Source organism: Phasianus colchicus, chromosome 1 (genome assembly GCF_987193195.1).
Source record: "Phasianus colchicus chromosome 1, bPhaCol1.hap1.1, whole genome shotgun sequence".
Classification (NCBI taxonomy): domain Eukaryota; kingdom Metazoa; phylum Chordata; class Aves; order Galliformes; family Phasianidae; genus Phasianus; species Phasianus colchicus.
In genome coordinates this window covers 18,133,689-18,150,868 of record NC_143436.1, presented here as the reverse complement: position 1 = coordinate 18,150,868, position 17,180 = coordinate 18,133,689, and the positions used below count along the sequence as shown (strand labels likewise).

Here is a 17,180-nt window from a genome sequence, read left to right as displayed (position 1 = left end):
TGGATCATGTCCTCTTCTCACATGTGCCTTAGTATAGCTTCTGAGGATGATTTTTTCAATGATTTTCCCAGGCACAGAAGTGAGGCTCACCTGTTTGTAGTCCCCTGGGTATTCCTTTCTCCCTTTCTTAAAAATGGGAGCAATATTTTCCTTTTTCCCCCATCATAAAGGACTTTGTCTGACAATCTTAATTTCTCTGACACAATGGAGAGTACCGTGGCAATCAATTCACCCAGCTCCTTCAGGTTGATGGGATGCATATCATCTGATCCCATAGACTTGCATACATTCAATCTTATCAGGAAGTCTTGGACTTGCTTTGCTGTTACAGTGGGAGGGATTTTTGCTTCCTAGATTCTTGCCTAAATGTTTAGGAAGCCTGACTACCAGTGAAGACTGAGGCAAAGAACCCACTGAGTACCTCAGCATTCTCCATGTCTTTTGAAGCCACTTCTCCTTTCTCATTTATCAGAAGGGGGTACACTCTTTGTTCATTTTTGAACCAATGTACTTGTAGAATTCTTTCTTGTTATTTTTCACATCCCTTGCCAAGTTCAGTTTCATCTGTGCCTTGGCTTTCCTGATCCCATCTCTACATGTTCAGACAGCATCCTTATATTCTTCCCAGGCCACACATCCTGCTTAGTTGTATCCCATCCAGTGTCGACATATCCAGTCTCTCAAAAGTGTGTCCAAAGTCATAATAACAAAAACCCTGAGAATGACACCAGCCATGGAGCCATTCATTTAACTGATCTATTCTTCTCCTTCTGCCTGGATCCCAGTCTCCAACCAGCAGGATCAAGGAGAACACTACCTGTGCTTCCAATCCCTACATCATCTTCCCAAGAGACAAAATCTTTTTTAATATTCTGTAGTGTCCTAGTTGCAGCCTCTTGTGACCAATCTTGAAAGAGAAGAAGCAGATAGTAGTTTTATCATACCCATTAGTCTCTTCCTGATGCAGGCCCTGAGCAAGCAGCAAACCTCTCTAGAGAGATTATTCAGGCAGCAACTGACTGCTGCCTCAGTGCCCCCCAGTGACTAAGACACTGTCTTTTTTTGGCAGCACTGGTTCTGACTTGTATCCTTGTTTGGGCAGTCTTACTGTAGTTGTCCCTTTTCAGGTCTGAATCATTATCCAGACCTTTTTCTCTTTACATCCCTAGAGCTTCACACCTGTTGCATATGTGCATTTCAGTGTCAAGGAGGAGGCTCCTCTTTCTGCTCCAAGCAGAGAGGAGCACACAATCTCTTCACCTTGTGTGCTTTTGCCATCTATCTCCTCAGGGCTGGAAGCTTGTTTATCTTCTTCCTCCTCTTCCAGGAACTTCAGACAGGGCTTTAGTTATGCCTGTGTCACTGCACAACATCATGCATCAGTCTCTCTCTCTGATTACTGGATACTTTTCTGCCTAGTGATTTCCTCTCGCAACATGGCCACCTGCTCAAAAAGCTCAATGAACACATGCACACATGACACCCCCTGTTCCCTCAGACCCTTGGGGGACTTTCAGATTCTGATCTTACAAGAGCCCTTTCAACTCTAATGATTTTATGATTTTCCACAACTGAAGAAAAGACAAAAGACAAGACATTACTAATCAATATGATGCATGTATATGGACTTTGAAGCCAGGATTATTAAATTTAGCCCAAGATTCTGATTCCCCAATAGCCTTTGACATGAATGACAGAAAATTCAGGATAAGTACTTCCTTCTTGTTTCTAAAAACTTTCACTGGACTGAGATGAAGGGATAAAACAGCTTTCTGAAAAAAATAGCCTCTCCAATTTTGGCCTGTATGTAGTGCCCCTGCTTAAAATTAGAACAGTGTGAGAACTTGGAAGATGACCTCCCAACAAGTGGGTCTAATGCATCTAATGCATCATTTGTAAGTTGATCATAAAAGGGAAAGAGAGAAACCTAATTGGCATAGCATGGATGCTTGCATCATCCCACTGCTCTAATTTCAGTGCTTTCTCAAAGCTTATTTTGTGGGTATTATGTTCTAGAATGAAACAGAACTACAACTGGTAAGACGTCAACAAACTTCCAAAAACAGCTTAACCAAATACAATCAGCTGAGCTGTGGAGATGTGAAATGCACATTTAGAAACACTCAGAGCTGGAACGTCAGTGAAGCTAAGTACAGTAAAGCCAGAGTTATATGAGTATCTAACAAAAACATGAATATCACCAGTAAGAACATAAATAACAGTACTTTCATTTTTAAGAAACTCAGAATTTCTAAAGCTCTTAAAATATTAATTCAAATCTCCAAATTCACTAAGATAAGTAGCTAAGGATTTTTAATCTTATTTTTACTGCTGGGTAAACTGAGGCAGAGAGGTTCAGTGACTTACCCAAGGCCACAGAGGAAGTCACTGTCAGAGCCGGGATTAGAGCTCAGGAGTTTCTGGCTCCCAGTCCCAAGCTCAGACCACTAGACCATGGCCTCAGGACATTTCCAGCTGGTCTTCAGTCTAAAAAAAAGTAAATTCTCAAGTATGTTACAAGTATGTAACATATATATATTTATTTACTTAGAATGTAATGGTATGAATGAGAACATATTGCTCATAAGTCAATGACGAAAAGAAAACCAGTATATTTTCACTGATTTACCATTATCATACATTTATGTACGATAAGGCTTTACAAAAAAATCTTGATTTAAGTTGCAGCCAATAAAAACTGCTGTCGTATTTCTCAGAGTAAAGAACAAATTGCCTTTCCAACCCAGCCAGCATGTCATTTATATTAATGGCGAGGAATGCTAAGTTGCTCGCTGTGTAAGTAAACTCTATTAAGAAAGTCACGTCCCTTGGTGAAACTAGATCCTTAGTAAATTTTACTAGCTAAGCACTGAGCTCCATGTCAGAGTAATTACACCTTTTATCCACTGTGAGCTCTCTCTTAGCTTCTTCATACTCTTTAATTTCCCACTTCAGCTAATTTAGCAGTACAATCACAAAGGTTTTAAAAGGTTAGCTACTGAGGAATTGGCGCATGAATGTTCTGTTAAGCTCCATGCATTGAAATCACATCATGTAGAAGAAGGAATTAATTAAGTAACAATTAGGTAGTGATGGATCATTGACAACATATATACACTTTGCTGCTAAAATTAATCTCTCCTGTAAAGCCGATACATTCTGAATCTTCTCATTTATACACTGGCAAGATTTTTTTTTTTTTTTTAACTTGACCTATAAAATGGATAAGCTTCTCAACAACATCTGAAAAAATATAATAATTATCACATATTTTATGGTATTATTGATTCTACATACTACTTTAAAATACAATGTACCTTCTTTAAAAAAAAAAAAAAAAAAAAAAGAATGAAAGAAATAGTGAGAATAGCAAAAGGGGAAGAACTTTTTAAGGCAGAAGGTATTAAAGTGACTGAAAGGACGTTTTTCACAAGATATTATGCTGAAAGTGCTAACAATTCTGTAGTATTCTCTTGCTACCTTATTTTACAAGTTGCCATATTGTTTCCTTGTATCAGCTGCTTAATACATAGATTGGCAGTTAGCCCAGACAATCCTCAATTCTAAAAGCCTTTTAGCAGATGAAAAATCCTTGCTTCATTCACACCTTGTAGATAGGATGACAGGGCAGAAGTGACATCCAGATCCATTTAGAGTATACTTTGAGTTTGATTCTCCTTTGCCTTGCACCTTGTGTAGTCATTTATGGCTGTGCAAAGTGAGCACAAAATGGGTATAAAACACTCCTACCCACATGAGGAGAGAATTTTGATTTCACTGCATTGTTTCCAGAGGTAATTACAAAAAGTGCCATGCAGTGAAAAAAATCTGGCTTTTCATAGAAAGTCTATAGAATTTCAACACAAACAAAGAAGCAGTTTAAAGAATTTGCACTTATACTTTGAAGAAAAGGGTACTTTCTTATCCTATCTGCTTGGTAACTTCATAGGAAAAAATGTTAAATGTTGAATATATCTCAAGAAAATAAAAAGTATTTCATCCTTGTTTTGGTAAAAATCATATTTAACTAGAAGTCCTAGATTATATTCTCACATACAGAAAGGATGCCCTGGGCAGAGTCTTCACTAGTTCTATAATTTCACGTGCTTCTTCTAAACCCAGTTATTCAAAAGTTACACTTAGACACATCTATCTACAATCAAAGCAGCTGGTATTACCACAACAGCTGGTCTCAGTCCATCAGAGTTCAATACTGTCCTGGCATCAGCACAATAGCAAATGACTGTCTTCAGCATTTACCAGAGATCTCTCTGCAATATGATCTATCATCGCCATGACAATGTAAGACCTAGTGCCAAACATCTTCATGATACTGATTAATGCATTTAGAAAAGGACTGCAAATATTAGATTAACAAATGTGAGTTAACAAGTTAGGATATAATTAAGGATATAACGCAGCTACCACTGAAAATGTGGTTAACTGTTTCTACTTAACAATACAAATAATGTATAATAATTCACTTAATATGTTTGGACACGAATTTCCCCTTACTTCCTGGTGACCATTTTCTTGTCCCTTCTCTGCACACTGTTAATCCTCCCCATTATAATTAGACGCCACTGTGGGACTCGTAACTCAGATGCATATTCTGAGCAGAAATAGAAAATACTTGACTGCGTCAGTAGCTTTTGACGTAAGAATACTGCTAGAGAAAATAAGGTCTCGTGATGTTTCTGCTAGAAAATTTCTCTTCTTTTAAATCACAGTCAAGCACTTCAGAGAGTTATCCTAAGACTTCCTAGTTTCCATGCCTGTTGTCCAGAGCTTTCCATAACCTTCAATGAAGCATCTAGAGAACAAATGAACATTTGTTAAAATGTAATTTTATTAATAATGCATTATGGCTTGCATTTTCATGGTTTTGCTGTTGGTTGGTTTTACTTTCCGTTCTGGATTCAGAGCTTCTTTAAACATTCTGAGAGCTAGTCTGCCTTGACTGAAAAATACTGTGTGTTTGTTGTGTGTCTGCATGTGTGATACCAACTGTTGAAGGCTGCTCAATGTTAGATGAGGACTTATGCTCAGAGATGTTCTACAGTTGGCTCTCTGGCAGAATCTTTCCTCACCAATGACAACAATGTCTCTATGTGGGGAAGAATCTGCTTAATAATATTATACTTGTCTCGGCCATAATTTAACTGAGATGGGGCATGATTATAATTTCATTTATGTTAATCAAAATCATGAGTCATTCAATTCATGTCAATAGCATTTAGGAGCTATACAGACAAGTAAGAGCTCAGAATCAAGCTTCTGATGTTAAATCTGAAAGGTTATCTGAATCACTTTATTAAAGATAGATACTAAAGGATAGATCCTCAGCTTACTTTGCATTATTCAGCCATTTCATTAGCGTAAAACATCAAATAAAGAACTATAATGACAGCTGATAATGTGTCATGGTACATAGGTTTTCCACTTACCTCAAGTACAGAAAACACCCCTGTATTAACAAGATTTAAGATAATACTTTTGGTCTGACAAAATTATATCAGGAATGCTTGCCATTAGAAGTCACATTAATGTTTAAAACTTTTTTTTTTGGTCTTTTTTTTTTTTTTTTTTTGTTGGACATGCTTATGTAACTTGAATTCAAAATATCTATAGACAAACAATGTTTAAGTAAGACCTCAGAGACTGAGTTTTGTAGCCCCGTCCATAACGAAATGTCTTCCAAAAATAAGAGCATCAAAACAGTAATCACATTTCAAGGAGTTTCTTTTGCATAGAACATATAAAGTCTCATCAACTCTTCATTCCTTTTATAAAAGATACAGATATTCTAAAAATACAGATATTCTAAAGCTATAAGAGCCTTTCTACTGCTGTCTGTCTCCTGTTCAGACAGAGAAATTGTGGAGGGGTTGATAGGCATTAATTTAGCCCTCACTAATAAGTACTTGTAACACAAAATATTCTTGAAATTGTCTTATTTAAATTACACTCAAACTCCCTGTAAATCTAAAAAACGTTTATAGGGGAAAAATCATTTCACAAGGTCTAGCTAGCTATCAGAATGTTTCTCTATTATACTTATCAGGATTTTTTCCATTTCTGAAGTCAGAGAGTTATTGGCATTTGAGAACATTTTGTTGAAATATTTGGTATATTACAGACACTAGAAACTATCACTGTCATATACACTATCAGCTTTACTGCAAGCATAAGCCTCAAGACACAAAATCAGAGATCTGAAGATTCTATCAACAAACTAGGACCAAAATGAAGGTAAAAGGTTGTTTTTTTTTTTTTTTCAAATAGGTTTTCTATGCTGCTCTGTTACTGCCTCAGTGAAAACTAAAGATCTGTCTGTGCAAAGATTTTTCCATTGTGGTGGGAGTAGCAATAATATTTCTTCCTCACTTCCTAGTGAAAGCTTTCTTTCTGCTCTGCTAGAACACATGTTCAGTTTTATATCCTATACTTCAGCACACAAAAATTTTCATACAGTGAAGAAATAAGAAATCATTTTCGGCCTGAATACATGCGTTAGTAAAACCACTGATCCCTTATAAGAAAACCTTGACACAATTTCCATTCTTAGGGGCATTTTACATTTTTCCTGCCTCTGAGATAGCACTTCTTTGCATTTCAGTAAGAACATTTGGACCCATAGCTTAATTATAAGGCAACAGACTTTACAAAACTGTGCTGAAAAGCAATTAGAAATCTCATTCTTTGTTTTCAATAAAACACAGAGAAAAAGATACTGAATTTAGAAAAGAGAAGTGATTTACCGTGGTTGTCTTTATCCGACCTCCTGGTTGTGTACAGGTCCAGCCTGATTTATTGATTAGCAAATCACAGCCTTCTCCTTCTAAACATGGCAGCATTTCACACCACTGTTTTGTTTTGATAATTCGTGCTGAACAGAAAAAAAAATAAACAGAAAAAAATCACCAAACAATAAAAAAGGTTGTCAGGAGAGTTCACGTTTCACTTATTTCTAAGCATTTTCTCATTAGAGTCGTCTATTTTCATCATCTAATAATGCACCCATAGGTTACGATATAAACAGCCTCAGGCAATTTACAGAATTATTTACAACATTTGCTGTGCCAGCAAATTTCATAATAAAAATAGAACTTAAAAAACAACAATAAATAAAAAGGTAGCCCTGTCATACATAAAAAGAACATAAAAGTTAGCCAACTTCAAATTCCATGCTATTTACAGTCAATGAAATGTTGCGGATGCTAACAACTGGAGCCTTATTATTTCACTAAATCATTACAATAGCCTAAACGTGACCAATGACTGAGATGCATTGTGTTAGGCTGTAAATAATCTTATCGTGAATAGCTTACATAATAAATAGACATGAAAAACAGTGGAGAGAGAAAAGATGTAATAGGTAAAGAAGTTAACATAATGATAGTAATTGGGAAAGCCCTGTGATACTTACAATGGTAGGCAAGTCAGGGCAGGAACTAGAAACATAAGCAGGACATCATGAATAGCTGAGGTTGTTTTGTTTGCTCAGCCCAGAGAAAAGGAGGCTGAGAGAAAGTCTCATGGGGGCCTACAGCTCCTCACAGGGAGTGGAGGGGCAGCACTGAGCTCTGCTCCCTGGTGACAGCATCAGAACCCAAAGGAATGGCATGGAGTTGTGTCAGGGAAGGGTTAGGCTGGGAATTAGGAAAAAGTTCTTCATCAGGGGGTGGTGGGCATGGAACAGGCTCCCTAGGGAAGTTAGTGGTCACTGCACTAAGCCTGCTGGAGTTCAAGGAATATCTGGACAGCACTCTCAGATGTAGGGCTTGGATTCCGGGTGGTTCTGGGTGGAGTTAGGAGTTGGACTCGATCCTTGTGGGTTTCTTTCAGCTTGAGATAACCTTTGATTCTATGACTAGCATATAAGGAAGAACATGTTAGGAAATCATGGGGAAGGAGACAATAAGTCTGGAACAAGAACCCTACTGTCCTATTACCACAGGGGAAAGGAGATTTAGTCAGAAAGTTTAAGTCCATAACTACCTGAAAGGTGTTGTGTTATATGCTTTGTGGCTTCTCATAAAGTTTAGTCTCCCTTGTAAGCTGGTTCCTCATGACTTCCTCAAGTCCTCCTTGTGTAACAACAGAGCATTAAAGGAGATGCACACTAGCTATACTGAATTTTATTTTCTGCAAGCTAGGGAAAAAAAGGGGGGATTAATTCCCATAAATGTATTTCTGCCTTATAATAAGACTTATTTTGAGTTCACCTATTTAGTAGTTGGGTTTTATTCTGATGGAATACTAAGCAATATGACTAAGATCAGATATTTAATTGTTCTTTCATTCTCCATGTAGGGAAAATTGTAGAGTGGAGAGTTAAAATTATGGAATGGCTTAAGTTGGAAAGGTCATCTAGTTCCAAACCCCCTATTACGGGCAGGGTTGCTACCCACCAGCTGAGGTTGCCCAAGGCTCCATCCAACCTCGCCATGAACACCTCCAGGGATGGGGCACCCACAGCTTCTCTAGCAAGACTGTTCCAGTGCCTCACCATCCTCTGAGTAAAAATTTCCTCCTAATACAGAATCTAAATCACCTCTCTTTTAATTTAAAATCATTCCCCCTTGTCCTATCAATATCTGACTGCACACTAAGTTTCCCTCCTGTTTATAAGCTCATATTAAGTACCTGGAAAGCTACAGTGGGATGTCTCTGGAGCTTTCTCTTTACAAGAAGAATAAGCCCAGCTCCATCAACCTTCCTTTATAAGAGTGGTGTTCCAGTCCTTTGATCATCTTTGAGTACCTTCTTTGGATCCACAGTTCCATGTCTTACTTGTTCTGGAGTTCCAAGTTAGTTTGGGATGCCTTTTTTTTTTTTTTTTTTAATAATACAGACACAGATTTTCTTGCATGGTGCCACATGTTTATGCTAAATGATGAACAATATGTCTTTACACAGATGGTAAGGATTGCAGTCCACAGAAAACAACCTTTGGTTCTCTCAGAGTTCATCTTGACAATATTGGGCTAGGCTGTGAGAAAGCTTTGTAACCTCAACTTGTGTGCTTTAGGATTCAATGTGAAAACAAATTCCACAAAGACAGAGATCATGTCTTGCTCTATGTTCATGCGTAACACTATTATCTGAATCATACATATATCTCATCTCTCATGAGATCAACAAAAAGAGCTACAGGGAAATAAATGCATATGAAGCTTATGGTGCTTAAAATTAATTTGGGGTTCAAGTAGATAAAAAGCAACATTTACACCCAGTGGCAGCTCTTTATGCTCACCTGAACAGTCTCCTCACACCCTTGATTTCCTGTCTGAAACTACTTAAGAACACAATTCCCAATGCCACCAGAAAATGGCAAGAAATACAACTGTAATTTAAAGTCTTTCAATAAAATCCTTTCCAATACTTTGACATGAAACATCTTGTGTCCTCAGTCCCAGTACAATTGTTGGTAAGCTCCAGCAATATAACAAGCATTTCTTTCAGTGGAAGCTCAATCTGAAATTCATAACAAGGTTTTCATTACTAAAAAACACCACAGCTCCATAACATCTACATAGGAACATTCGCTGTTCATGAGGTGATATATATCACTAAAGGAACAATTCCCCCTAAAATTTCATAACTACAATATTTTTTTTTGAAGCAAATCAACTAAGTTTTTATAACATATAAAATAATGAAATAGAGATTGTACTTGGGGTGAATAGGTACTGCTCTATTGAGAACTGGACTGCATCAGTTTTCAAGGCTAACATCTCTTATGTAACTCGTAATAGCCTCATTCTTCCCGAGTGAATGCATGCATCCAGTCACAGACTTCACAGAAAAACCCTAGTAAAATGTTAACAACCTCATCCATTTGCATTTATGTTTTGCAAATCACATATTGTAATGGCTATTTCTATCAATGTCTCAATAATGTGAAGGCTCAATGAAAGACTGAACAGGCAAACTAAAAATATATATAGTAGATTGCCATTGTTATCTCGGATATAAGGTTTTCCTGGAAACATAATTTGGAGTAACCTTCAAAAATATATTTATTTCCTCTATGGATTACTCTTAGTGTTTGCTTGGTTGCTATCTCAGAATGCAGCTATCTGAGCTATCTGTAATATCACAAATACTTGAGCTCTTGCTCTGGGTATTGGCTGTATCCACACAAATTTAGTACATACCAAGAGAATTTCACAGAATTTCTATCTTAAGTGTACTGGCTAGCTCATGTGTCTAAAAGCAAAAGCTTTTTTTTTTTTTTTTTTTTTTTTCCAGGAAAAATTACTCAGCTCGTGTGTTAAAGTGCACCTTTGCTCTGCAAAGTTTACTCCATAGGGTTTCTCCCTGCCTCACAAATCTACCACTTTAAGGCTGATACCTTTTTTTCCTCCTAAAATCTCTGTATTTTCCCCGTGCAGTTTAACTTGGTTAATTGGTGCCCTCTTCCTCAACATAATCAATTTTAGACAGACAATTCTGTATAAAACACACACACTTATTCCAACCATAACATGCTTTGTTTTCTTGGCCACCTTCCAGTAGGCAGTTGGACACCCTCACACTTATGTGTAAATTGATAGAGGTGTACTGTTCTCTTAAGCACGTGCAGCTACATCACAGGCCATATCCATATCTGTGGGGTTATGTCTGTTTTTGCATTTTTCCTTTTCAGTTTGTCCATTATAGCAGAGTATCACAGTGAAGCTAAATACATAAGTAGCAAAGCATACAACTGTTTTATCAGCACAATATCAAGAACTTCTATTGGTAATTTAAAGTGAGTTATACTCATCAAAGCAAAGAAATACATTGTATTTTCTCAGACAGCATAGTTGGAATTTTACTTCCTATATCCACCAGGTGTGAAATTCAGACCTCTGTAGATAGACAGCAAAAAGTCTATCAGATTCCTCAGATCCCCTCTGAGTTCCATTATAAAGAAGTATGTGGTACTTAAATGATACCTAAGCTTTGTGTAAACCTTCTGCAAATAAGTGAATTTCATCTCAAGAATCTGATCTGATGCTTCTTCACATCCCCTAAGAAAGGGTGTGCCCCTTCACTTCAGCTGAAGTCAATGGGAACTGATGATGCTCATGGTGGAATTGCTTTCCTGGGTAATGCCATTTGAACAGGAGAACAAATAGGGAGAAACCAACAGCTTCTCATATAAACAGGTCTGAGGTGAACCAGGCAGGCAGAGGTGATACTAACATGATGCCAATCTACCCACTGAAATGTTCTTAAGTATTCTGTTAAATAAAGCACTTCACAATAGATTTAAAGAAAAAAAAAAAGTTTACTCATAATCATATTCAAGATTATTTAACTGTGAAGTCTTTCACCTAGTTTGAATTATATGCATACCTTTCTGTAGAGAAACAGCTTTATTTTCTGTATTTTCAAACATTAATTTTACATTCAGATAGTTATCAGTTGCTGCATCACTAGTCAGTCTCACAACTGAAAATCATGACATTCTGTGATAGCAAAAAGTGAGATAAATCAGCAGCAGTAAGTGCAAAAAGTTACAGCCATGTAAAAAGTATGTCAGATCAACACAGTCAGGCAGACTGTAATTTTTTTTTTTTTTTCCTCAGATGTTGGAGAATGAACTTAGAAGTAGAATTAAAAAAAAAAAGAAAAAAGAAAAAAGAAAAAACAGTATTAGTTTTTTCATGGAATAAAGATTTTGGTTAAAACAGCAGTTGGATACTGAGAATATTATTTTAGGATATATCACATTTCCAGGCATGAAAAGTGGTGTGTGAAATAAAAATTTACAAATTGCAATAAAAAAATTAAGCTAAAAGTTAAAAGAAAACCTAAAAAAAGGTCAGTGTCTGAAGTAACAAATGGAAAATTCTTTGTAGTGGAGAGCAAGGAAGATTTCTCCTAAGCCCAGATGGAATACAGAGTTTTTGAACATACTTTTTAATTGAGGGCTTACATCACCTATACTTCTTATAGAATGATGTCCTTCTCCACATTTTTTTTTTTTTTTTTCAGTGATAATTTGTATCACTTAATGCAGGATGTAAAGTATGCATTAGGACAAAAATATTTACTTCCTGATTTTCATGCTTTACTTTTCTGGTGTTATTCTGGAAATCTGAAGAAAGTTCATCAGCATAGCTGATTCCTAGAGCTCAAGAACGTCATAGGCTTCGTCAGCTTAGATGCAGTTACATGAAGAAATTTATCCGAGTAAACCTTTTCCCCTTTTAACTGAACAAGATCTACATCTCCCTTGGGGATCACTTTCGGCTGATCCCAAATGGTATCATCATCCTACTCTTCTCCCTACCTCTCTATTCTGCTTACCTCAAGTTTTTCCTATTCCTAATTCCATTTTATTCAGCTGTAAACTCTTGCCTCAACTGTTTTAACATTTGCTCCAACCATATATCTAATCTGCCAGATTTGGTTCATATACACTTTGTACCTACCAAAAAAACTTTGCAGAGCCTCTTACATTTTGCTAGCTTTACCTAAAACTTGTAGCTAATTTTAATTGTCCCTAATTAGTACAGAGGTTAATTAACTTGCCCGGTGACACAAGAAATTTGTTGCAGAGTTGGAAGCAACGCTTCTGAATTCTTAGAGGTCACTTGTGCAGAGACCTTTATCTGTCTCATTTTCCTTCAGAAAAAAAGAGCATGCTTTATTACATACAGATGAGAAATTAACAAAAACAATTTTATGCATAGAAATAGGCTTTTAAAAACGTATCAGTGAAACTGCAGCATCAGAAAAAAAAGGCCAGTGGAAAGAAACTGAATCAGTCCTTTAACAAGAACTGCAATAATGTACTGTCTTTAGTGCAGCAATTTGACTGTAATAGTGCATAAGCCCCAAACATTAATCTATTTTACTATACAACAAGGAAACATCACAAACCTTAGATACCTTTTACAGCAGTCATTCTGCTCCACTTAAAACACTGGAAGCAGTGTTAATTCACAGTTAGCTCATCTCAATTATTTATAGGACATCTAGACCAAAGACTACTTAGTTCTAAGAACAGCAATACTGCAATGTCTAGACACCCATTTTGTCATTTTGCTCTTGCTGTCAAGATTGGGAAGAAGGTTGAGAAATATATAGAAAAAAAAGTGCTTTCCTGCAGGCTACTCTAAGGCTGCAAATTGATACCAGGTTACGAGATGAAGAGTAAAGGACTGAGTGACAAGGCAGAAAATTCCTCCAACTAATCCCAAATACAGCTTCAGTAAGGGTGAAGTTTTATTGTGTCCCCACTGCTGAGAAGAAGCCTTCACTATCGACCTATTTCATGCAAACAGATGAAAGTTTTGGTTCACCAGAAACAGCATAGATTATATGTACTTTGGGAGGAGCAGTATAATATACAGGAGATGATCTCCAAATTATGCAGTCATCCACATCATTCTGAACTACAGCTGCCTAAGGGATACTGCTGCTTTCTGTATTGATGGTCCCAGGGAATTCAGTTGTGGCATTAGAGGTTGCTAGATGAAGTTGTGTAAATACTTCGCTACCTCAGTACACCACAGCAGGACAGGTTTAACTCCTAAACTACTGCATTTAGCAAGATATACAGGTACCTTATTAATTTTAAGAAGGTACATGAATCTTCACATGACTGTAAAATAAATGCCTACTGGCAGCTGAAGAAGAATGTTCGAAGATAAGGCACAAATCAGAAACAACTTATAAATAATAAATATCCAGAACACACGACCAAAATAAAATAAAATAAAATAAAATAAAAAATTAAAAAACATAAAAAACCCAACAACAAAACCCCACATGCCCAGAATTTAAACATAAAAATAAAAATCAAGGCAGAATGCAGATTCTGGGAGCATTGTAATGAAATTCAACTGTTCTCATCTTCTTTCCTGTTTGTGTTTCACAATAGCAGGATTTCCTCATTATGCTACTCCATATAATACATACATACATCAATTATGAAAATAAATATGAGAGTAAATGCAAGGGACCTTCAGTAATGAATAACCAATCCCTCTCTTTTCAGTTATTTTTGGAAGCACTAATCTAGTGATCTAGTGATGGTTATCTTAGATTTGTCTACATCCAGTTGTTAAAATCCTTGTGCGAATGAAGCACTACCCTAAAATGGAAAATACTCTACAAACCAGCTTCACAGTCAATTTATGTCTATTTCCATTTTAAGGTGCAAGGACTAGATTTCTTCTATTTATAATTTGTGCTCATTTGAGACTGCAGTGTATCTCTGCATTCATTCTCAACCCCTTGGCCTTTCTCTGGCAATTACTACAATTGCTCATACAGAAAAGCAGTTCAGCAAATATAGCATGTATATTTCAACAGTTTATAAAACAATCTAACAGTTAGAAGAAAAAAAAAAACAACACCACCACAACTGTAAAGTTTGCCAAGTCTCACAGGGTCACAGCAAGCATCATGAGAATCATTATACATAATAAATGCAGATAAAATCGACATGTTAGAATTTTCTCTAGACATATTACTTGTGTGAGTAGCCTCTTCTATGCTAGTGGTTTCTATGCATCACAAGGCCAATATTTTCAATAGGCAACCTGGTCCACAACTTAGGCCAGGATTTCAGCATATGCCTAAATATCCAAAGAAGTACATATTCACTGCTTTTCAACCTGTGAATGATCTAGCACTTCACTGTCTGTGGGTAGTTAGCATTTGCCATCTAATAAGATATGCTAATTGATCAGCTACTCTTGGAGAAAGCCTTTGTCAGGACTCTGTGTCTTCTGTTGCTACCCCCTACTGTTCTGCTCTGCTGTATTCAATTAGTGTGCTGGAAGCAAGTAAAAATCTGCTAGCAAAGAATACGCCAGAGATCAGGTTTTCACCACATTTCACTTCTCTGCCAGCACACCAAGAGCAGCAGATTTAACTGGAGAGGGACAACAGTTTCAGATCCAAAGAAAGGGATTTGAAGACAAAAGCAAAGGGCAGAGACAAGGGAGGTCTATAATGGAAAGCAACAAGAAAACAGATAATAGAAAATAAAGAATAAGACAGGAAAGGAAGGTAAAAGAGGACAGCAGAGGACAAAGCCCCACTGCATGCAGCAGCTACTGAGGCAGCTGAACAAGGTCAAAAAGCTGTGCAACTTGTTCAGTGAAGTCAGCAGGATGACAAGGATAAGTGAAGGCTAAAGAATAGAATTGATTTTTTTTCAATCAACTACACTAATTCCAATCGTCCTGATATGAGCAGAATACTGCAGTGAAAGACAAGATTCACTGTGGTTAAAAGAAGAATGTGAAATAATAGGGCAAATACCTGTGACCATCACTGCATTACACAGGTGCGACTGTGAAAGAGAAAAAATGGTCCCAGAACTCCTGGCTAATAAATAAATAAATAAATAAATAAATAAATAAATAAATAAATAAATTTGAAACTGATGAAGAAAGGAAGATAGTAGGATTATAATCTTACAAGAAGTGTCTGAAAAAAGGCTGAGCACTGGAGTGAATGTAGGTGGCATCTGCAGTTTCAGATATTACTGCAGAGTATCTGACTCTGTGCTCTCAGGAAGGTGAAACATACTCAAATGATGGCAACAGTCAGTGTCTTTTTTGGGACTCAAACTGTGTGATGCTCATGTGCCCAGGCTCGTTACTTAAGCTCAATGAAGTCTGTGCATGATCAGGAAGAAAAGGCAAAAAACAAACAAACAAAAAAAACTTCTTAATTTGACACTTGATCTTTTATGAAGCAATTAGAATGAGAATATGAAATTATATGTGAGAACAGAAATGGCTTATTCTTTAATCTTTTAAAACTATTTCTGGGACTATTAGCGCTCTCCCTGTGCATTCAAAGGACAAACATTTAGCAGAGTTGTTCTCCTCTGACCCTCATTGCCTTTGGTACTTTCCAAGTCCAGTGTCAGCATGTACATTGCTGCTGTGACATGGTTGTGACAGTTTATTGTGCACTGAAAGGGATAATAATGCAGCTGTTCTCAAGTACAATGGGTTTCCTTTGTCAACAACTACAGCAGTGGGAAACTCTGCCCTCCTTTTGTCACGTATGTAAGAAGAGAACATGCAAGCAAATTGATTTGAAATGAGATCAGTGACTAGCACAGAAGGACACTAACCGCTGCCTCTATGTGAACAATTAAAAGTATTAGAAAAGGAAACTCAGGAAGGAGACTGCACTTATCGTATGCCCCCCATGATTTCCCTCTGCACTCTTTGCAATTTAATGGTACTTACATGAAAATTAAGAAAACAATAAAAGTGGAGAAAAGGTTAAAATGAAAAGGAAGACAAGCATATGGTATTATCTTTCACAATGAAAATACAAAGAATATAGTCAATTGTGACTCTTCTGAAACTTTTTTTTCATAAATATTACTTTGTTTGTACCTGAAGAATCTTGCTGCAGTGAACTGCAATGTCAACCTTTAGATAACTTGGAACTGGCTTTTTTTCAAGACTACCGCTTTCATCAGCCAGTGTTTGACCAATAGGAGGGCAAAAGTGTTTAAATGCTGCATAAAAGGTAATTCCTATAACCTGCATCGCACCAACATGTGTCCATGGGAAACAGTCGCACAGACATGAACGTTTGTTACATGCTGACAGCAAGATCAATCACAAATCTTGTCAACTAACCACTTGACATCATGGATACACAGAATGATTCCTGGCTGACAGATGAGGCCACATGATTTTTTTTTAATGTAGCTTTTCACATATATAAAATGTTACCATTCCTCACCTGAGTTTAACACAACTTGAAATATAAGTATTTTCCCTCCCTTTTGTACTTCGGATAATCACCATTGTCCAAACTTAGCAAAATTTTCTACATATTAAAAACAAAAGCTCAAATGTCAAATTTATACTTATATAAGGTTTCTACTTTTACTTTATTTTTATAACAGAGTGCATAATATCAGGAGACATATTTTAAAAAGACAAATAATGTAATTCATTTTCAAAACTCAGCTAATGTGCAGGTGTTTTCACCCTGTATATGTAGTATAAAACACACAGGATCTAATTTTCAAAGACTCACCAGATTCTAAATGAAAAAATACTTTAAGTGTCTTATATAATAAATACTGTAGAGTGAAAAACGAGTTATACAAGAGAAATCATCACTGATTAGAAGGAATATCTTTCCTTTTTTTACTTGGCAGGTGCTATTTTATTTATTTGAACTTATCC

General features: G+C 36.6%; 1 protein-coding gene across 12 annotated transcripts in view; it reads right to left on the bottom strand.

Annotated features, from left to right (window-relative positions):
• Positions 1-17,180, bottom strand: part of TAFA5 (TAFA chemokine like family member 5) — a 448,086-nt gene that overhangs the window by 104,317 nt on the left and 326,589 nt on the right. For 8 of the 12 annotated variants that reach the window (XR_016464573.1, XR_016464572.1, XM_090136522.1 and 5 more), the window contains one exon: positions 6,762-6,889. Coding sequence is in view for 7 of the 12 variants with exons in the window: in XM_090136522.1 (XP_089992648.1) it covers positions 6,762-6,889 (128 nt within the window). In the remaining 5 variants the exon portion in view is untranslated. Of the gene's footprint in view, positions 1-2,367; positions 2,488-3,461; positions 4,814-6,761; positions 6,890-17,180 lie in introns of those variants that run through there. The other 4 variants (XR_016464567.1, XR_016464570.1, XR_016464568.1 and 1 more) reach the window with 2 other exon arrangements.